This window comes from Branchiostoma lanceolatum, chromosome 3, assembly GCF_035083965.1.
Source record: "Branchiostoma lanceolatum isolate klBraLanc5 chromosome 3, klBraLanc5.hap2, whole genome shotgun sequence".
Classification (NCBI taxonomy): Eukaryota; Metazoa; Chordata; class Leptocardii; order Amphioxiformes; family Branchiostomatidae; genus Branchiostoma; species Branchiostoma lanceolatum.
Window position 1 is genome coordinate 29,827,797 of NC_089724.1, and position 22,972 is coordinate 29,850,768.

Genomic DNA, 22,972 nt, shown 5'->3' on the forward strand with positions numbered 1-22,972 from the left:
CATAAAATTTACTTGCTGTGGCCTAACTAACTTATTATCTTCGCCGAGTACTTGTACTCGGAGAAGATTATGTTTTCGGTTGAAAAATTTGTTGGGTGGGTCCGTATGTATGTCAGGAGCATAACTCGAGAAAGCTTCAATCAATCTTTCTGATTTTTAGTAGGTGTGTAGTGGATTTTTAAAAGGAAGGTCAAGTTCGAAAATGGTTTACCTGGCGTTTTTCAACAGTACTGCAGCGGACTTAACATTTTTTTGGGTTTGTATGTAGGCAAAAAAAGTGACGGAAACGTTGATGGATCTTCATGATTTTTTGCAGGTGTGTAGATGTTGTGAAAACGGAGGTCAAGTTCAAAAATGGTTCTCCTGGCATTTTCCGTCGGTACTGCAGCGGGCTTTGTGTGGATGTGTATCTGTATGTCGCCAGCATAACTCGAGAAGCTGTTGATGGATCTGTATGATATTTAGTGGATTGGTAGAGTTTACAGAAAGGAAGGTCAAGTTCGATAATGGGCCTTCTAGCGGGTACCTAAGGTACTGCAGCGGAGCTTGAAAATTTTGGGGCATATTTTCTTAAAGTGCTATGGTCATGATTTTTGTGTGGTAGATAGTTCATGCCACAGAAAGTAAGTTCTGCAAATTTGGGCCACCTAGCGGCTTTTTTTAACTGCAGTGGATGTTTTTATTTTGATATTTGGACATGAATAACTTGAGAAGGGGTCGATAGATCGTCTTGATGTTTGGTATGTAGAGAGGTCAGATGGTACTTTACATAATGACTAATTATGCAAATCAGGAGCTTATTTTCATAATTAGTAAGGAAAGTTTGTTTACCCACTGCATTTCATTATGGGACATGGGACAGTGTCAGGACATGTAAACAGATGGCCTTGCATAAACGAACATGTAGTTCAAATAAATAAACAGATGAGGCACCCACTTTCTCCAAGCAGAGGTGTGGGTCCAGCTGGTTTTTAATGTGTTCAGTTCAGGCATTTTGTTCAACACGGTTGACGACATAACAAAAAAAGGACAAAATAGAAAGCCTAACAAAAACATCTAAAAACACGTCAAAAACCAGCCAGACCCACTCCTCTGCTTGGAGAGTACACTGCACCAAAACTTCACCACTGCTAGATGCGGAAAAGTCACATGTACTACGTGTTTCAAGATGTGTATGATATGGAATAAAGATATATTCTATTCATATTAATTGACTGTGCCATTTCATCATCACTTTCAACTTACAACACTGCAATATCGAACCTTTGTGGCCCATATAATATCAACATACTCATATTTTTTTCATGACCAGTTATAACGTATATCAGCACACTAGACACATATACTAGTCCTGTACCACCAAATGATTTTTAACCCTTTCTAGACAGGACTCATTCGCCCCATCATAACTTCCCAATGATATGGTGCATGATCAAATTTGCAGGGGGTGTAAGCATGTAAATATTAATCACTCTGCATAAAAAGCCTTGATTATTTGTCGAAGATAATGTGTTCGTGGAACTCTAGTTATCCATATAGTCGAGTATGTGATAAAAGTTTGATGTCAAAGTATCCTGAGAAGATAACTTTTCTATATCAGCCATGAGTTCACTATCATACTGAATCAGCTTGATGAAGTGTAGGGTAACGTGGATCGTTGTCGGCAGTGCCTGCGTCACTGTTCGTTGTCGGCAGTGTCTGCGTCACTGTTGAAGTCACTTTCTGTCGTCATAGGTATGGTCGTCGAGTAGTGCCATAACCACCAGTCATCGTCATCATCGGACCAGTCAGGGAGGTTGTCCCATAGCCACCAGTCATCGTCATCATCGTTCTTGTCACCTTCCTCACCCGCCAGGTCCCCCACACCTACAGGGAGAAGGCCGAGATGTTACCTTCCCGACAGGAGACAAAATGGCGTGCCTGCAAGCCAACCTGCTGCACAAGGCTATTCTATTGCAGATGAGTCCGTTTGTTCAATTACTAACAAACAATTCTCGCAGAGTCGTCATCACTAGAAATGCCAGACACTCGAGGAAACAACCTGTGACTTACCAACTGTAACATTTGCTGCTGAGACACGGTCTTCTTCGACGCTGTTATCTGATGTCTCCTCGGCACTCGCTGTAGCGTTAGTTGTTGCCGTGTCTGCTGCTGTAGTTTGGTTTGTATCACCGTTCTTGCTGTTTTCCATGCCCTTAAATGGCGACTCTGTTGAGCTACTGTTACTGCCGATTGGCGTCGGAACTGCAGCTGAAGCATCAGCGATATCCACAGGAATTGTTACATTAGCAGGGAACACAGCATTTACAGTTGGTGATACTGTGGCTGGGATGTCAACTAGCGAGCCTCCGCCTGACGAATTGTCATCCATATCCTGTCCAGACACGCTGGCGCTCGAGTAGACGTCAGTTTCTGTGACAGCAACATTGTCATTTGCTACAGAATTGTTGCCGCTACTTGGAGAAGTTGTGATAATGTTCAAGCTATTTGTCTCGTCATTGTCCGTTGTAGCAACATTCGGAACTGCGGTTGGTGTACCTGATATATTTTCTAACTTGTTTTGAGGTCCATCTTCCGAGATACTGAGGTTAGTTTGTGCCGCGAACGTTCTCTCTCTAGTCACGGTCATTGTCGTGATGTTGGTCCCTGTTGCGTTATTTGATGTATGATTGATTGGCGATTCCAAGTGTTCCGTGTCAGTTAATGGCTGAGACGTGCTGATCCTGTTTCCAGGAGTTGAAGCACTGAAAATGTTTTCTGAGTTAGTTGTTTCGTTTTGGGCGGACGTCACTAAACTACTGATATTGCTTACGGGGGTGGTGGTGATAACCCTGACGTCTGTTTCAGGTTCAGTTGTCTCGCTCCCAATGTCGGTATTGCTGCTCCCTATAGGTGTGCCTGTCTTCTGCTGTTTGGTAGAAGCAGTGGTTGCACTAGTGCCATTGTGTTTTAGGTCTTCGTGAACATGAGAAGTAGATGTATTGACAATTCCCCCATTGTCTTTTGAAGGATTAATGGTGCCGTTTTTAGGATATATTATCTCCGCATCTGCAGTTTGCACTTGGGTAGGATTTGCCCCTGCAGTCTGTGGTGTCACATCCGCAGCCTGTAACGGATTAGGGTTTACACCTGCGGCCTGTACTTGAGAAAGATTTGCCTCTGTGACATGTACTTGAGCAGGGTTTGCACCGGCAGACTGCGTTTGAATAGGGTTTGCACCGGGTGACTGTGCTTGAACAGGGTTTGCACCTGCATTCTGTGCTTGAACAGGGTTTGCACCTGCATTCTGTGCTTGAACAGGGTTTGCACCTGCATTCTGTGCTTCGATAGGACTTGCATTAGCATATTGTACTGAATTAGGGTTTCCAAAATCTTCTATCTCTTCCATGCCGTTATTACCGAAGTTACCATTATATTCATTTCCCTCATCTGGCACGTCCACATCTAGTTCACCCCAAAACATCTTGTTTTCTTGATCGTCAGCTACTCTGTTGATTTTCTCCGCCGCTAAACTGATACCATTGGCTCCGTCCGGGTTCGCTGAAAAGGCAGTACACAGAATCTGGTCATACATTCGTAGAGTTATGCAAAATGCCCTATTTTGCTATGGCAAGATCTAAAACCATTTTAAAGTTATTTATACATTTATAGCACATCTCCTTACCTTTTAGTATCTCCATTTCCTCGTGGATCTCCCTGATTTCTTCAAATATCTTGGCTCCCTCCTCCGATCCAAATTCTTCCTCAACCAGGTTTTTAACTGTGGTGTAATGATTATGTAACTATTAGTGTTTGCGCCATTTGGGATGCATATTATGTGTATAGTTTGAAACATTCATATTATGTAACCATTGTGTTGTGTATTAGAAATGTATTCAATTATATAAATGTGCAACAACTGAACAAATGACTACTTCTGTTATCAACGGCTTTGTAAACAGTAGCTCTTGATATATCATTTTGTATATTGTTGGCGTCCTTTCCTTTTAATGACTGTAAGAGGGAAAACCAAAAATGGATACAGTCTACGTACATCGCTCCTCCTGCTCGGGGGACAGTCGGGCATAGCTGTCTGCCAGCTCGGACAGTCCCAGCTTGAACTCCATATCTGTCAGAATCAATTGGGGGTTAGTGGCAGATCAAGGCACAGTCAGAGCGTAACTAGCCTTCTTCAAGTAAAGGCCTTTTCACGTTCACATTTCAAAGTGAGCAATCAATGTAACCCGACTGAAAAGTAACCATCATTTAACGGTGTTGACACAAAATACACGTGTTCCGTATATTTTAGATACTCACTTTTAATAATGGCACTTGAAAGCGTAACCATGTAATTGGTTATACTAAACACCCTGCAACGCTACCAGGTCGACCTCATTATCAGCTGTGGAAAGTTGGAAAGCCTTTCCATGGCCTCTCCTGGAGTTATCTAAAGGATGCACAGAGTAGAGTGTTCGCCTTGCTGGTCGGGGGTCAAACCCTAGTCCAGTCATACCATAGACTTGAAAATGGTACATACTGATTTCTCTGCTGAGCACCCAGAGAAAGACCATGGGAGTTGAAAACACTCCACTTTCAGTGGGATAGCTGCCTACTGTAGCGTTCTGCGTGCCGCAAGGGCTAGAGAAACGGGGATGGGCACCTCCCTATAACGTTACACCAAAGGTTGTGGGAAGGGTTTTAATCAATATTCTTAACTAATGTAGAGTATCTCCACGCAGTACTAGTTTACAAAGCGGTCTTTCAAACATGAAAGACACACATACACACAGAGAGAGGGAGAGAGAGAGATGCACATCTCTCTAGAGGGTCACTTTTAAAGTAGAAATGTTTGGTACTAACCTTCCGTTTCAGGATCCCTTCCATCTTTGGTATCCTCCACGAGTTCTTCAAAAGCCTCCTCTTCTCCTTCGTTTAGTTTGAACGATTCTTCCAACTCTTCATTTGCTGAGGGAATGGTTTATAGATAGAAATATGACTTATCATGAGAAGGAACAGGCCCAGGAGGAAGAGACATACATTCTGTTTTCTGCAAGTGAATCGAATTGAACGGTATTTTTCGAAAGACCTAGGCTATTGACAGAATGTTCCGGTCAATCATAATTTTGGGTACAATTAACCGGATGTCCACAATACGGTCAGTCCTAACCAAAACGCGTTATATAACCCTAACCCTGATTCTGATCCTGTAGATGGTGCAAACACGCTAGTTGACACTCATGAGAAAGACTAATTGAAAGACTGATGATGATCCACTGTATCACTGTATTATTGAAAGACTACTGGTAATTAACTGAATGGAACTACTGACAAGGATTCCCTAACTCCTCATATAACCGTACATAACCTGGTTATGATCTTATATTAGCAAGAAATTATATTTGGTGTGTCATTCTTTACTTCTAAACAGAGACCTATTGAAGAGGATTGCATTTCCTGAGCAAAGTACTTAGTTTACCTTCTTTTTCGCTCGCGTATATTTCTTCCGCCGCGTCAAAAACCTCGTCTGCTCTGGCCACCCCCATTTTACGACTGAAAAGCCTTTTTACTGGAAAAAAAGTACCGTCCATAATAAGTCCATAACAAGATATAAAGAGTCTCCACAATCAAGTATGGAGAATGGGAATATTGTGTGCTCCAACATTGGAGGTCATTTCAATATTTGATAATGAATGAATGCCTCTGACATACTCAGAGATAGCAAATTTGAAAGTACATACATGTATTTATGTATCTAAAGCATGAATATGTTTAAACTTATGCTCTTATTTACAATGTAATAGTGATGGTTACTACTTACTTCTTTCCATTTCCTCTTTGCTCATTGTTCTAAGTTTTCTCACGATTTCTTCAACCTGGAGCCTGAAAATCACTTCTGCACGAAATGATAAGATATGTTAGCTACATAGAGGCTATATAGTCCGTATTTCTGATACAATTCAAAATAGCTAACGTCTATCTGCAAATATACACATACAATAAACATATCATGATCATGCTACTCGGTAGTGCCACACGGAGGTGTAAAGAAGAACAGGCTAATATTCATTTACCTGTCCGGATGCCCAATAAATCATATCATCATTTAGGAGCATGCACAAATGATGTTCTGGAACCGACATTAGACAAGAAAGTCCTATCACGAGCACCTCGACAACCACCATTTTGATCGTGATATGCAAAATTGATGTCCGTATTCATAATGATTATCTTCGCCAGAACGGCTGTGTTTTGGTAGCGTATGTATGTGGTTTAGCAGCATAGAAGTTAAGGATGGTTTGCCATGGAATTTGACAAGTCTTCTCCTATCTAAGAAATATTACATTTCGAGCTCTGGTGGCTTTCGAAAGTACTGCAGCAGAATTTCCAGTTTTGATATCTCGTGTTCTGGACAAGCTATGGTCATGATTTTTGGTGGTAGATAGCTTTTGTACTAGGAAAGAAGTCAGGCCCTCTATGTAATGGCATGTCAATTATTCAAATTAGGACTCGATTTGCATAATCAATGAGGAAAGTGCATTCTTCAATTGCGCTACATACCAAGAATTTCATACTGATTACATATGCAACTTGGTTCAAGAATAACACTACTCGATATAAATTATGAAAATCATGACCCAGTTTGCATAATCAATGAGAAAATTGTATCATACCTTTATACTGATAAATGATGGCATAGTATCATACTACTAGTAATATGCCATACTAGTAACACATATGGCGTTAGATAAAGATGAATATCATCAGACAAAGATGATTTAAATTTCGGCATAATTTGCATAACTAATGAGGAAATACTACAATAGCTTCCTGAAGAAGGATATTTGCAAAACAAGTGATTTGGAAATGGGGGGGGGGGGGTAATGATATTATGCTACCTATAAGAGACATCATTTGCATTGCAATGAAACAAGAATTACTAGGCAGGGGTATGGGGTCATGGAACTCTCGTTACTTACTGTCTTGTTTAGGGTCGACGCCGTTCTCTTCATCTTCAATCAGCTCCTTTGTTGCCTCCACTTCTGCATCGTTGAAGTGGAATTTTCTCTGTAGCACTGTCAGCACTGTTTCAAGCAAATAAACAATTGATAAGTGAATAGCACCATATGCCTCATTTATGTTCATTATCATGATATCATTGATAGCTACGTTACATTGCATGGCTTACTTCTGCTGACAAACGAAAGCGGTTGCAAACGTCTTTACCAGACAAACCCCTGACTCCAAATTCAACAGTGAACGAAACAACAGGTATGTGTTTTAAGTTGTCACGTTAGAGCATTACCCCAGTCCAGAAGATAATGTTATTTTGATACATGAAGCACAATAATGAGTTGACAATAATAATGTACTCGTATACAAACTAGTTACAGTTCATAGAGTTGATTTCGGTGGATCGTATCTCCGTAAATATGGCATTAATTGCATCATATCTATATTATTGGAATAGCCCTTTATAATGAATACCATTTGTTATTATTGTACACTCATGGGCTGAGCACCAGGGCCACATTTGTGAATAGGCCGGGGAAAAGTTTCCTTTGATCAGATGTCCGTTGCCTTTCTAATGATTAGCATCATCATTGAAAAGCTTGTACGATTTTATTTATAAACCTCAGTTTGTTATCATCACGATTTTGTGCAGGGAGCACCAATTCCAAAAGAAGTGCCGAAATCCCATCGTCAACATCAGACTGTGTATTAGCAGGGGAATTTCGGCACTTGTATTTTTTTATGTACTCACAGACTCAGCTCTGGTGTTCAACCTTCAATCGTAGGATCAACTATGGTATCAAGTATGGTAAAGGGTTCTACATGAGTTTTCCAGTGATACCTAATAGTAATACTGTACTAAACAATTTGATTTTCCAAACTTAGCGCTGAGTTTATGTATCCATCACAATGCTACTGTAACTTCTGCCCCGTCGCGCTCTATTCGGTGTACTTCGCCAACTTTTAATATTTTAACCCTATCCAGACTGTGGGGGAGGAGGGTACAGTGCCCGCGCCAACTTTCACGCCACTGCCGAACGACTTGTGCTACAACTACCAGACTTTGTGACTTTTCCTAGAATTTAGTTGACAACAATTTTATATCATAATGATATAAGTTTCATGCAGCTGCTTTCATGCAGGCATTTTTTTGCTGCCATGGCAACGGGTTTCTGGCAGGCATATTTTCAAATTTCACAAATTTCGGTTTCAACAATGAGGTTTCAAGGTTTCCTTGCTAACCCACACATGTTTCCCGCATAATTAGAATCGTATGTACTTAAATGTATCATTTATGATTGTTTATAGTTTATACCTGCAAATTTGGTGACCATACATCATATTGTTTGGAAGTTATGAGCCGTCCGATTGAGATCCCCACCCCGTCCCAGGTATTTAGAAAAAGCCCAGTCTAGATAGGGTTAATGTACTACTAGTATTCCACTTATTCTACAACGGTTTGTTCCTATGTTATCCTGGCCATGCATATCTCACATGGAAAAAAACTGCTTAGAGCTATCTAGTTTAGGGCATATTGCATACAAGCCATGATTCGCACTGTTTTCCTATTCTATTCTACTTGTGTTAACAGTAAGGAAGTTACACTTACATCTACTTTCTTTTCCTGATAAATCAGACCCGTTGACAGCGGCTGGGAAACACTTTACCTCGGTTATAAACACCAGGAACAGGGCAAGATACACGACTGACACCATTTTTTTGCTTCAAGCGGAGACACCACACGATTGTTTAGAGGATCCTGAGTTCACAGGTGGGATGGATAGAAACCGGTTTGACATGTCTTATGCAAATCAGCCGCTGAGTCTATACACCATTTTCCCAGCGGTAAACGCACCAGGTGTCAGTTCACTCACGAGCTTTCTGCGACGACCTCTTATTGGGATTAATTCAACTTTTTAAGATCTTGGACTTCATTCTAAATGACGGGTAACCATCTACTTGCACAAATGGTACTTAGTATCATAACACGTGTATCGTAACTCTGCACGTCGCACACTTGTCGATGGTGAATCTGTATATGACAAATCAATAGATGTAGGATTAAGTACTTCCTCTTTTTAACGTTTTACATCATAAGCAATCTACTCTCCTGGTTTCCTTGTTTTCACACTGACTTGATTATATGAATTATATCCGCAATTTTCGTTCCTCTTCCAAAAGAAAGGGGTACGACCGTGCTGTAAATTATTCACACTTCAGGATCTTGGCCACCCTCCTCGTCTTCGATGGTTGTCTCCATGCCTATTTCCACCTGGTCATTCTATTTCATTCCCTTTGCTGATTTCAGTATGCCCATCACTAAAGATTGAGGTAAATACAAATTCTAAATAGGCGGTAAACCTGTTTTACCATTTACAGATGTCTACAAGCTGTGCATATATTGCTCAACTATGAGTGCCTGAAACAAATAAATGATAATGATACTAATAGCACTAACTCACGGGGTCATTTCAAACCGGTTTTCCAGCCACTGACGTCAGTGCAATCTGATTGGTGAAAGCAACCTCCTTGGTGAAAAGAAGTGAATGGGGCGTTGGGCTAAAACGTGGTCTCCCAATTGATCTGCACTGCTTAGTTACCAAAGTGATTGAGAAACATCTCTACTTCAAATAGAACGATGGAAGATCTGATTTAAGGAAAGTGCTAACGGGTCTATGTATTTGCTTACAGAGAATGGGTAATTGGTGGGTGAAACTTATATTAAATAAATAAAATTGTCCTTCTTTCGTCAGGGCTTTAATATATGATTCGGACAGCAAAGCATGAGATTGAACAAATGACACACCGAATCGTACACAGTACTAGTAATTACATTGTGTATAGGAAGTAGGTCACAAAGAGGTGGGCCAAGAAATAAGGTGCACTGGGCGAGTCGTTGCCCTTTGACACATAGGGACGAGGTCACAACCTGTTTAACAACTTTGAAGCATGGGTAATTGGTGCTTGCAACATAAAGAAAAAATCACGGGGGGGGGGGCTTTGTTTCCCGGTAACCACTGCTGGTGTGACCTTTAAGCCGCCAGGCATTAATGAATCAGAAAGGTGCATTAGCACCACACCTGGGCAAGACACTGCTAAATCATCTTGTTTAAAACCATCAGTAAGTAACGAGTAGAGACACAATGATTATCACCTTGCACTATGTTTATGTAAGTGATCAGTTAGGCTTCAAAGCTTAATAGCTTCCACACTGAATAGCTTGCACACTTGTCTATGTTTCATATCTAAATCATTTGCTTCTTGCAAGTATGAGGTCTCTTAATTCGAGAAGCAGTGCCTCCTTTATTTGAACTCATCATTTAGCACATGCCCTACCGCTACGATAATGTAACGAAGAAACACAAAGAGAATGTGTCTTAAGCCCCTATTGTAGTTCCCGCCCGGCCCCCTTAAGGCTATTGGAGACACGGCAGAAGTGACGACCTTTGGTGTCATTTGTGCCACAACACCTGCTTAGGAACAGGTGGTAGGGCGGGTCTACTGGATACTCCGACAATTATTCTGTGAAAAAACACAAACAATCATCTATCAGAACGCATTACGTTGTAGTGAAGAGTGAACTCGATTTAAAGTCGCAGTGGCTGTATCTAAGGCGTGCTTCTACGGCAAATGAAAGGTGAGTACCTTGTAACACGATGTCTTGACCTACATACTCTACGGTTACAGATATTCACGACCCGCAAGGGCGCGGAAAATATATAAACGTCGTTTTTTGGGATATTGTCAAGAACTTTCCACTTGGTTGCAATCAAGGAAGGTTTATCCAGTAATGTTTTTACACGAGCTTTTCTTTAGACAAGCGATCGTCAAAGATAGGTTGTAGTATGCCTTGCGACCTAGTTTGTAATTGTCTGCAATTTGTCATCATGGCGTAGTCCGAAGTCATGTTCTGTGTTTGGATGCAACTATTCTCTAAAGCGTCAGGCATAGGTATATAGTGTGAAACGAAACTTTAGGACTTACTGCGTTTCCAATGTCTCAACTTAACTCCTAAGAATGAATGTGTAAGAGACGAACGTTTGGTTACTGTGATACAGCCCCAGGCTGTGGTCAGGTCTAGCAGAAGAACAAAACCAACTTCGTGACGGGTTTCCTACAATCTACGTCGATGAAGGTTAGACATCCAGGTAATAAGATACGCCAAAAATGATTACTCAAGCAACTGGATAAGATTTTGAAACAGTCAGACGTTTCAGACGGCATCCACTGTCTTTCGTCAGTGACTAACGATAGGACTGAGAACACCATGTTTTATACCAAAACTCTGCCCACCACCCCCCACCCCCGGACAAGCAACATTTAGTTACTGTTTTACTGTACTAAAACAACAGTAGCTTATTGAACTATTGGCATAAAACTTTGTCTTGAATTAACCTTTTTTTAAGACTACTTCAAGACCTCCTAAATTGTCTTAACCTCATTAACATACCTATTCAGAGTTTTGGTATAAAACCTGGTGTTCTCAGTACTTTCGTTAGTCACTGACGAAAGACAGTGGATACTGTCTGAAACGTCTGACTGTTTCAAAATCTTATCCAGTTGCTTGAGTAATCATTTTTGGCGTTTCCTACAATCTATTCCGAGACCATGGCCTGCATGAAATCCAAGGAACTTCGGCTATTCAAGTACATAGTAAACAATGTATTAGCCTTAGCTCTGCTGTTGTAGATACTGAACCACTGTCTTTCGTACTTCCGTGATTGGCTGAGGGGCATGGTACCTGAATAACGTGACTGGCTACACAATAGGACAATTGGTTATGTGTCTTAATGTTAGGAAAATTGAGCTACCGGTGTCACAGCAAGTCGGCGTCACAGCAAGTTAGCTGATCTCGATTGCTAGCGATTTAGTCACCCCAGCACAAATCCGCCAGTGATTTCGCATCCCCCCTTGGCTGGATTTTTTTTTTTTATTCGTATATGTTTACAGAGCATTAGACAGGAAGCGATTGCTTATTTGAAGCAACTTCTTTAGCCCAAATGAGTGTAAAGTTCAAATGCATCAATGTCTGGAACACTCTCCCCTCCCCCCTAAAGAATTTTACTTCTGTGATAACCTTCAAATGTCATCTTCGAGATCATCTCCTATCAAATCCCAACTACTTCTAAACATATTTCTGGTCTTCGTTAATAATAATTTCTTACGTTTGATCTGTATTATATTATCAGTATTCGATTTTTTGTTATATAGTTGTTTATTATGCTTATTTCATTATTTGGTATTCCTTTATTCGTTATTTATTATATTATTTTTGTAATCGATATTTGTTAAGTTAAAAGGAGGAGGGCTTCTATAAGCCTTGCAGGTTTCTTTCCTCCTCCTGCACGTTCTCATTGTATTTCTAATTGATTTATTATTGTTTTCTGTTTTTATGTGCGAAATGATAAACAAAAAATAAACAAAAAAACAAAACAAAATAAACAAGCCTTCTACTCAACACATACAAAATAGAGACATAATGACATGCATTAATACAAAATGGATAAAAGGAAAATAACGATAGACAGTACAAGTTGGTATCCATCATTAAATGAATCTGCCTGTACAATGGATGTAAGTATGAACTATATCGAGTATATTACAGTTTTGTAAGGTTAGATCTATGTTAATATCCGAAACAATCTGGTGCGAGGTAAGAATAAGGAATTAGAATGTTTACATTTGTGCTTGCTATAGACCACCTGGCCAGAATGTGGAGGAACGCTCAGCATTCATAGACCACCTGCAACGGTATGATAAGCAGGTTCGTGTCTGATAACGGCTTTACCCAGTTGATATCGGAACCTACTCGCAGTACCAATACCTCATCATCCGTGCTTGATCTCATTATCACTGATTCACTGGATTTAGGCTAGATTTCGGCTAGATCTAGGCTAGTCTAGCGATTCCATACATGACATTTCGGATTTTAGTAATCCAATTCGCAAACCGCAGTTTCACTTTGTTGTATAATCATAGCCATGCTCTAGCCGCAGTCCCCAAATCGAACAGACGTCTCGTCCTTTCACTTTCAGGCCGTCAGTCACAATTTCACGCGGCATCAGTTGAGCGCATAATGTTCGCATACGCCTTGGCATGGCCTTTTTAGCCTTTATATGTAAGGCCTAGGAGAAAATGCTCTGTTTCTGTCTACCCGACCGACCCTGGCAAATACCTGCCAACCCTAGCCTTTTTGGTCAATACTTCCTTTGCTCAATGACGTTTGCTTTGCTGTTTGCTTATTATTTGAAGTGAGCACTTAAAGTTAGGGAAGCACCTTTTCTAACAACTACCGTGGTGAAATTTCATACACGTTTGAAAACCCTGTGAATCCGTTTTGGAGGCGAAATCGCTGTGACACCGGCTTCATGATGATGGTCCACAAATAATTAGGCCAATGCGAGAGGAACATTTCAAAATCGGCGCCCGGCCGAACACTTTGCAGAACGAAAAGTATGATATAAAATACTACAAAAAAACAAACAAAAAACGTGAATAGTCTGAAATAATTCGTGAATAGCTCTTGACATATGCTTTTATTTTTCGTTCCCAAAACAGCCCGGCCGGGCCCGTTTTGGAAATGTAAACCTAGCATAAGTAACACACTATGTAGCGCCTATGCGAATTATGTAACGTTATAGATTACCGCAATCACGAAAGTTTTGCATGAGAACTGTGTTTATCAGTTGCTTTTCTGGATTTCAGATCACACAGTTGTCGTCGCAACCATTCAAGACCAGAAGTTCCCCGTATTTTTCTTCAAAGAAGTAACATGGCTAGGTTTGTCGCCACAATTCCAGTCTTTTCAAATCACCCATATGAAGAAGAACAAGCAGAAGACATCTTTGGAGAAACATTTCCATTCCTTCATCAAGCACATGACTCGGTCCCTGGCAATCCGACAGAGGAGAGTTTTATCATAGATATGAACCGAAGGATATGCCTCAATGTGAGTGGCCTCATGTTTGAGACGAGGGAATACATCCTTCACCGTTATCCAGACACGCTTCTCGGGGATAAAGAACGCAGGCAAGAGTTCTACTGCCAGGACATTGACGAGTACTTCATAGATCGCCATCGACCGAGCTTCGAAGCGATATTTCGCTACTACCAAACTGGAAAAATGACCCGGCCTCACAGTGTTCCCATGGATGTGTTCTTCAACGAGTTGAAGTATTTCGACATGGGCCAGGACGTGATCGAAAACTTCCTGGAAACAGACGGTTGCAGTCAAAAAGTCGACCCGTTGGAAGTTGATGTCTTGCCGGAGTCTGAACCACAGAGAACCATATGGATTGTCTTCGAATACCCACAGACCTCACCCCTGGCAAGATTTGTGGCTTTAATTTCGATATCCGTTATTTTTGTATCCATTGCTGCCTTCTGTGCAGAAACAATACCGATGTACAGCGAGCAGAATGTGTTAAAGTTCGGTCAGGATGACACACTGTCCGATCGACTGACAATGGCGTACCGTAGCAGCTTCTTCCGCGTGGAAACAGCTTGCATCATCTGGTTCTGTTTCGAACTAGTAATTCGCTTCTACGCATGCCCGGACCCAAAGGCATTCTTAAAGGACATTTTGAACATTCTAGACCTTGTTGCGATCCTACCATACTTCGCTACGCATATTTTGATAGTCGCGAACATACAGACATCGGGTAGCGGCGCTTTGATCATGAGGATCCTTCGTGTCGTTCGGGTCTTCAGGATCTGCAAGCTCACTCGCCACATCACCGGCATGCGCCTCATCATCATGACCTTACTCGCCAGCATGGGCTCCGTCATCTTGCTGGTTTTCTTCATGTCTATTCTTATGATTCTCTTTGGAAGTATCGTGTATTTTGCAGACATGAACCACGATGAGTCAGACTTCCAAAGTATCCCGGAAACTTTTTATTGGGCTGTTTTTACCATGACAACGGTAGGTTACGGTGACGTGTACCCGAGAAGCCTTTGGGGTAAGTTAGGAGGGCTGATGTGTGTCCTGTGTGGCTTTATTGTCCTCGCGATCCCTTCGCCCGCCATTGTAGCTAACTTCAACAGGTTCTATCTCAGGCACAAAAACGTCCTGCTTAGTGATGAAGATATCCAACAGAAAGAGAGAGAAATGAGAAAACATCGCACACTGTGGGATAGGTTTATCAAACGATTCTCAAAGAATGACACACAAGAGGAAAGGTCAACTGAGGATAGGGCGTTTCGTTCCTCTACTCAACAGAAGTGATGATTACCAAAATACTTATTACACTAAGAACCTCGACCCTGAAGAAGACAACTAGTGTTGGAAGAACCTTCCCGAATTTATTTTAAAAAATAGAATCTATGTTACGTAGATACCACATATTGAGTATTGTGCTGAGTGTCTATGGTGGACATTACGTACTGGGTGTAGTGGAATACTGCGTGAATACGAGACAGGAAGGGATTATTGATAGTTGAAAATACATAGTTGATGGCATCCTGTCACAATGCCATGGCAACCTTAAAGGGAGACTCCACCCCAGGAGCGGGTGTTATTTTCTGAAAGACCACATCTTTATGAAGACAAAAAAAACTATCACAGATGAACAAATAAATGAACCATTTATAATCCAGGAATTGAGTAGTGCCCCTTCATGCAGATATATTGGGTGTGGTATATGATGGGAATGATGCCTTAAGTATTGGTTCCTGTGGGATAATTGCTGAAGTTCCAGGTCAATTTTTGGGTCAAAGCAATAAAAGGATTAAGTTGCTAAGGGTGAAAATTGATGAACAACTTTCACACACATGTTACAAACATTATATTTAAGATCAGACCAAGGTCCTATTTTTCTGAGGGTCTTTTTTTCAAGTCTTAAGTATGGATTTTAATGGGATGATTGACAAAGATCAAAGTCCAGTTTTGACCCAAAGCAAATGGATTATAAAGTTACTAAGGCTTTAAGTTGACAAACAAGTATCCAGAAACACATTGCAAAAGTAATTTGTAAGCTCAACCCAAGATGTCTTAAGAGCACCCCAGCTGAAGTTTGTCTAATGGTTGTTTGCAATATGATTACACCTGGCTGTAATTAATCTGAAGGGCACTAGGGAGGTTACCAGAATATTGATGCTGTATAATACAACTACTGCCTAGTCCAAGTCCAATGTCAAGTTACCAATACAACTAAGTTTTTGTATTCAGAAAAATATTATTAGCAGAACCAAATCACTCTCCTTTAGAGTAGAGCATCCCCTTAACATCAGTCGCTGGAATGACAATACTGCCATCATTATCATTTCGGGCATGTTGCTGTACAGTATACCAATATCATGTGCATTCTAATAAGCATCCTCAACGTCACTTTATAAACCGTCTAATTATTTTGACATCTTGACACATATGGTCAGCTACCGATTGGCTTGACCCTTGTCCTCCTCATTTTCAATGGTTTTGGCTTCATTGAAGACCCTTCTTGCCTGTTCTTCTCCATATCGACTGGCTATCATGGCTTGCACTGAGGAATGAATGAATGAATGGTTTTACTGCACAAAAACTTCTTAAAAAAACATTTTGCAGCCTGTAGGCTGAAGTGCACATTTCTTTACATATTCGTTTATACACATGGAGTTAATTAACTATGTGTATTAAATTACAAGTAGTAAAACTAGGTGTTTCTTTTCTTAACATGAACAGTCTGCCATTTGCTTTTGATACCATTTTCTCCACTTGCACTGCCCTTCTTAACATTAACATTAAAACAAAAATACATTCAAAGTGTTCTGGAGGCTGGTCCAGTATAATCAATGGCCATTTCTCTGCATATTTTTGAGGTATCGGATGTTTTTTGGTCTAATTATCAAAGGTTAAGAAGATCAATCTTACGTTGTTTCTTGTCATCCTCATTCAATTTGTCTACTCTCTCTTCTGCATGTGCCATCAAAGCCAACTCAGTTTCTCCTGTTGGAAAACAAAAACAGCAAAATCATTCATTGTTGTTACGGTAATTCTTGATTATTAGAGTCAAATACATGTACTATGTATTATTTTTCTAAGAACAGTATATCATAACACCTTATTATATAGCTAACATCAATCACCAATATATCAAGTACTTCAATGAAGTGAGTTAAGAACATAGTGATAGTCATTCCGTGTAAAGGTGGATGTCTTCAAACCTTTCTCTTGTAAGAGGTAGGTCAAAGATAAGTAAAATCATGTACATACCTTCTGCTTCTGCATCAGCACCTTTGATGACATCAGAAACCAACTCCTTGAAAGCCTTTTTCTCATCATCTTGGAAACCTACATCCTTCCTTAGCTCCTTCAGTTCTGTATAGTTACAATAAAGAAATAAACAGATGAATAGTTACATCAAATCATAACAGATAAGGTAAGCATTTTGAAGACAAAAAGAATGACATTTTTTTAGGTCGGGCAAGTATTCTAAAAAGTGTGCCTATAAAATAATTGTGAAGTGTAGGTAGTTTATTTGAATGAGGCTGACAAATCTAGATATGACTGCATTGTAAAACATGTTGCCAGCCGAGATGGTCAATATAAAACCTTTGATTTAATAGAGAACTATGCAGCTCCCTCCCCCATGACAAGCCTACTTGTCGTTCTCCACCACTGCCATGCCCTGCAGCCACTGCAATGTAGGGTGCCTAGTATGACCTACATTCCAAACATTGGAGTCTCTCAAGCTTGCAATTGTGGCAGTTGGGGCCTAACTTAAGATACTTTTTCACTGCTGCAATTTGCCAGAAAATGGTCAGGTTTTTATCAATGAAATTTGAACACATTGATCCGAAGCACATACTTGGGCAAGAAATGCATCAATGTGGTTCATGAACCCTTCACACTCTGCGTAAGGACCCGTAAATGGTGCAAGATGTTTTCGTTAATGTACTTTTCGATTTTTTTATATTCTTGACAGTGTGCTCTAAGTTAAGACGCTTTTGTACTTATGCTGTCTTCAGAATGGTGATGAGTTAAAGTAAGCAAACACTCGGAAACCCAAATTTTCAGTGTTTTATAAAGCTTTATTCTTATGACAGTTGTGAGACTGATTTGTACAGGTCATACATTTCTGGGCACAAGCCACCGCTAGGAAGTGACGCTCCTTTCAGCGCCATCATTATCATTTGTGAAAAAAATGATGAATGTATACATTGTACAGTCTATTTTGCAGGCAAGTAACAGGTATGTGCATGGACAATGTTTATTAACATTTCTAATGTCGGTGGCAACAACACGGTGTAATCATGCACAATAAGATGGGCACGTCTTAAGTTAGGGCCCTCCCCGTTACATTCCTTTTCCCTCATCCACTGGCACAAGTGAACAAAATGCCCCCAAAATTTTCTTACTTTCATCCTCCTCCTTGGCTAACTTGCTGGCATCCTGGAAAAGAGTTTCAGTCTCTGCAATTCCCAGATTCTCACGGAAAAGCTCCTTGACTTCATGAGACATAAAAATATGTGAAATATAGTCAGTATGATAGAATGTTTGTAATGATTCAATGTAGATAAGGTTCTAACTAGCTATGAGCATTATTTCGAAAAGGAAATGTTTGCCCAAATAGTTTAAGATTTTCAACTTATCTTGAAATTGTAAAAAGATCATGATTTTCTCAGTGACGAAGCGCACACATCATAACTTTCCCCAAGAGGATGATGTTTTCGGTGCCGTGTGTGTTTCTGTTTGTGAACACCATAACTTGAGAATGCCTGGGTGACTTGTCTTGATAGTAATGAGGGAAGGTCTTATATAATGAGACTTCAAAATGACTAGATTTTGGGGCCCCTAGCGGCTTGTTTGATATCTCGTGTTCTGGAAATGCTGTGGTTGTGATTTTTGTGTGGTAGATAGCTCTTAGGGCAGAGAGTAAAATTATGAAAAATGCATTATTTCACATAATAGTTAAGACTCCTTGACCTAAAAGAAAGTGATAGAACTGGCCCCCTAGCAGTTTTTGAGGAACTGCAAGGGCCGAAACGGTTTCAGATTTGAAAGCAAATAATTCAAAGCGGTTGACGGATTGTCATGATTTTTGCTATGTACATAGCTTAAGTGATGATTGACATAATAAGATGCTAATTATGCATATCAATCCGTGAATAGTTTCATCAGGTTGGTAAGTCACTGAATAAAAAGACTCTTTTTACACAACCAAGGGATTTATTCAACCGACGTTTCGGTGACCCTCTGTCACCTTCTTCAAGGCAATTCTGACTGGTTCACATAGCAATGCAGCACAGGTGTTGCTGCTTATACATATTAATGAGATGCAAACGCAAGTTATTTACATATATACAATCACAAGGGATGACATCACTATGCGGTCCCAAACGTACAGAAGTGTAACACATACACAACTATATATCGATCAAAACAATGCAACGATTATCCTCTATTTCTTTAGGATGCGGTCCCAAACGTGACTGAGTCTATATCCCCCCTCATCACGGTTCATGACTGGAGTGGATTTCCTGATCCATACAGCCTCCTTAATCCAACATGCTAGTCTATTGTCCTCTCGGTCTATCACCTTGGCCCCAACCCAGTCTATAGCACAGTTGTTTCTCATGATGTGGTCTGTCACTGCTGATTTGTTCTCTTCCTTCTCAGCTACCTGCTTCTGCGCTCTGGTGTACCTTCCCACCTTGGTGCTCTCAGCCTCTTTCCTGTGTTCTTCCAGTCTGCAGCCAAATGTTCTCCCTGTCTCCCCTATGTACACCTTGTTGCAACTCATGCAAGGTATCTTGTATACACAGTCTGTCTTTACTGAGTCTTGTAGTTTGTCTTTAGGATGCACCAGTAGGTTTTTAGCATGGTTTTAGGCTTGACTGCTGTGGCAATGTTGTGTTTCTTAAATATCCTCTCTAGTGGCTCTGTGATGCCTTGGATGTAAGGTAAGGTCACCCTTCCTTTAGACGTCTCCTCTCCTTTCTTTCTGTCTTTCTTCTGCTTGGTTTTGTTGGTCTGATGTTCGACTTTCTTATTCTATGCATATCAATATCTAATTTGTATAAGGAATGAGGAAAATTTGTAAATCTGCTGAATGAAAGGACATGTATATGACTGAGGAAGAGAAGAATATTCAATATTCCAAAATACCAATTTGGTAGATATCAATCATGCAAATGAAGACTTAATTTGCACTATTAATGTGAAAATATAAAAATTCCATAGTGGTAAGTGATTGGAATTTCTTCCTTGCGGCATTATATAGGAGAACATTATTAGACATTGATCATGCAAAACAGGGCCTCATTTCCAAACTTTATGAGGAAATGCTACTGTACAATAGCCTTCTTTGCTAAGATAAAACCATTCTTTGAACAACTTGTGTTATTTGGGTAGAGAAGATGATCATCTTTGAGTCAATTCATGCAATTGAGGACAGTATTTGCATAATCAATGGGTCACTCAAGAACGATAATGTCATTTGGCAAAGGTATGAGGTCGTGAACCTCTAGTTATACACATAAATTGATTCTCTATGATGGACATACCTTTTCCTTTGTCTTTGTCAGAGAACCTCTGCACCTGGTCTGTGAACCGCTCCACTCCGATCTTCATCTCTTCATCTGGGGAAGAATGAAAACTGTCTGAAGTTCAATGTATCTACTGATAAGCATTAATCAAGTATTTGGTCACAGTGCTAAGTTTTATTTGCAAGTTCTTGCCCGGGGGATAATTGCAACATGAAACAATGTATAGAAAAAGTATACAGACAGTGCGAGTTAACAATGGTGACAAGTGGAACAAGTGACTTACTTCTGAGAACTGCTATGGAATACAATCTAGACGCTTATTGGGTTTGACTTCTTTTTTGGAAGCAGTGGAAGATGAAGTGTCCCACTCTTTTCGTCAGTAAACGTTTGGAAATTGAAGTAAGAAATTGTGGCTTCTTTAACTAGCTCTTTTCTTTCCTGATCATTAAAGGGGCAGCTTGAGATAAAATGTATTTTGTCTTCCACGGCGGGCGGGCGCGCTTTCGACATACAGTACTAGTTACAAATTTCCCCCCACATGTAATTTTCGCCCTTTCTCAATTCTTATGAGGGTGGACGCTAATTCTAATTTTGCTGATTGCTGATCTTAGCTCAAAGTTATCTGGTAACAGTAAATAATTTTCCATTGAGTATTCTTTTTTGAGTTTTTTGTAAAATCTTAATTTACCATTATACATAGACAATGTTTGAATGAATACATCTTCCAGCCTTTTCCTCAACAATGCACATATTCGCTTCTTTTCTAAAGGTAAATTCATAGAGTGCCAAAGAAAAGAGTAACCAGTTTTACTAATATTTCTTTTACATGTTGTAGCAAAGATTTCTTACAGCTGTTAACCGGTATACTGTATGTGTCTGTTGCTGACAGAGCAATGTGTCTACCTGCAAGGGATGTGTGGAAAAATCTAATTGTTTGAGACGTAACCAGTACTTGACTACATGACTGCTGTATCCAAGTCTGTAGGATAAATGCCAAGCTCTGCTCTAAAAGCTAATTCACATGAATTTCTATGTACACCAGTCCTACAATATTAATGGAATGTTTGATTTTCCTATCAGTTCTATCCCTGACCTACACACTAGAACATGCACACATGCACTCACACACTCACACTCAAAAATGAGTGCACCTTCTTTCTCCGGGTCCACTCCTTGGTCCACATCTCTCATGAGTTCTCCGATTGCGTACTCCTCGCCACCATCCCAGTGTAACTTCCTCGCTTCAGCTAGAATGCTTAGCACTACAAATATGTGAATAGCCGCCATATTAAAAATCTAAATGGAGGACAGGCACAATTACATTGATAGTACATGTACATGAACCTTCTTAGTTGATCACATTCACAGATTACAATGTATGTTCCCAAGGGTGTTCAAAAAGCAGTGACATCAGTTTTCTTCATTAAATCTCTATGAAACAAATGTAAATGTACAGGCATCACAATATGTTGCATTGAATTTGGGTTTCCTTGGTGTGGTGGTTTCTCAACAATTCATCAACTACATTCACTGAGAACCACATGCACAGAAAGTACAATAATGATGTATTTTGTTTTAGAAAGAAAGTCTTGTTGCAAAGGATTTAACCAAAACTGAACATACTGTGATTGTTGACTACAAAGCAGTAAAGAGAAACCAAAAAGAATGGGTTGCTTACATGACTTTTCCTTAGCATTGAGTCCACCAGATTCAGCGTCAACAATTCCTCTGAATGTTACTGTTAAAGTCACTGTGGTGGCTGTTATGACTAATAAGAAGTACCTCAGGTATTTCATCTTATCCTTGTGGTTGAGACTTTGTATTGCAATCAAGAAGGATCACAATTGGCGGTGTTTCTTAGACCCCTTTAATGGAAAACTGGTAATTAGCGCAGATAAATGCTGTCTACGTAAAGCGGTGCGTCAGCCACGTGTATGTATCACAAACTGGTTTTTCTTCATGTGTAATGATGTCTCCAACACTTTCAAAGCTGACCTCTGAACTGTGAACCCTGGAAAGACAGGTACGTATTAAATGAAGTAATGTTACTAGCATTATTTTGGGGTTTTCTGTACATATAGAATACAACACGGTCTATTCCTTATCACCCGAGGTACCAGCCCGACCGCGGGTCGGATCGACCGTAGGCCGATCCGACCCGCGGGAAGGCTGGGACCGAGGGTGATGCGGAATACAACGTGTTGTACTTTATTTATGTCATACCTTGGTCATATTCACCTGAGAAAACACACGTTTCAATGCGGAATGCGCCAGAAGTTGAGGGAGTTTTGTGTCCTCGAACAAGAAACTGTAACAACATTGATTCTAACCTCCGAATCCGGTATTCAAATTTCCGACGGCGGCGCAACCGGCGAGCTCAAAATGCATTCGAAATATTCTATGGAAGCCTGTGTGATAACACTCCCGAACCCAACGTGATCCGGATAGTTATCACAGGGTCTGGAACACCCGCATGACATAAATGCTTGTATGACAATGTACTACAAGTCTGTTT

General features: G+C 40.3%; 3 protein-coding genes across 4 annotated transcripts; 1 reads left to right on the forward strand and 2 right to left on the reverse strand.

Annotated features, from left to right (window-relative positions):
* Window positions 1-1,180: 1,180 nt before the first annotated feature.
* On the reverse strand, window positions 1,181-8,830 carry LOC136431340 (mucin-22-like). The gene is made up of 9 exons (XM_066422665.1): window positions 8,600-8,830; window positions 6,957-7,061; window positions 5,798-5,872; window positions 5,456-5,545; window positions 4,840-4,944; window positions 4,034-4,108; window positions 3,665-3,760; window positions 2,053-3,540; window positions 1,181-1,866 (listed from the first exon to the last, which is right to left on the reverse strand). The coding sequence occupies exons 1-9, from the start codon at window positions 8,703-8,705 to the stop codon at window positions 1,676-1,678; spliced, it is 2,331 nt and encodes a 776-aa protein (XP_066278762.1). The 5' UTR covers window positions 8,706-8,830; the 3' UTR covers window positions 1,181-1,675.
* Window positions 8,831-10,067: 1,237 nt separating this feature from the next.
* LOC136431342 (potassium voltage-gated channel subfamily A member 10-like) lies at window positions 10,068-15,892 on the forward strand. Its single transcript, XM_066422667.1, has 2 exons — window positions 10,068-10,627; window positions 13,696-15,892. The coding sequence occupies exon 2, from the start codon at window positions 13,763-13,765 to the stop codon at window positions 15,215-15,217; it is 1,455 nt and encodes a 484-aa protein (XP_066278764.1). The 5' UTR covers window positions 10,068-10,627; window positions 13,696-13,762; the 3' UTR covers window positions 15,218-15,892.
* On the reverse strand, window positions 15,117-22,955 carry LOC136431344 (titin homolog). 2 transcript variants are annotated; one of them, XM_066422669.1, is made up of 7 exons: window positions 22,136-22,955; window positions 21,609-21,719; window positions 20,476-20,550; window positions 18,328-18,417; window positions 17,183-17,287; window positions 16,841-16,915; window positions 15,117-16,472 (listed from the first exon to the last, which is right to left on the reverse strand). In XM_066422669.1, the coding sequence occupies exons 1-7, from the start codon at window positions 22,251-22,253 to the stop codon at window positions 16,366-16,368; spliced, it is 681 nt and encodes a 226-aa protein (XP_066278766.1). In that variant the 5' UTR covers window positions 22,254-22,955; the 3' UTR covers window positions 15,117-16,365. The 2 variants fall into 2 exon arrangements, with proteins under 2 accessions (XP_066278766.1, XP_066278767.1); XM_066422670.1 differs by lacking the exon at window positions 18,328-18,417.
* Between the last annotated feature and the right edge of the window lie 17 nt (window positions 22,956-22,972).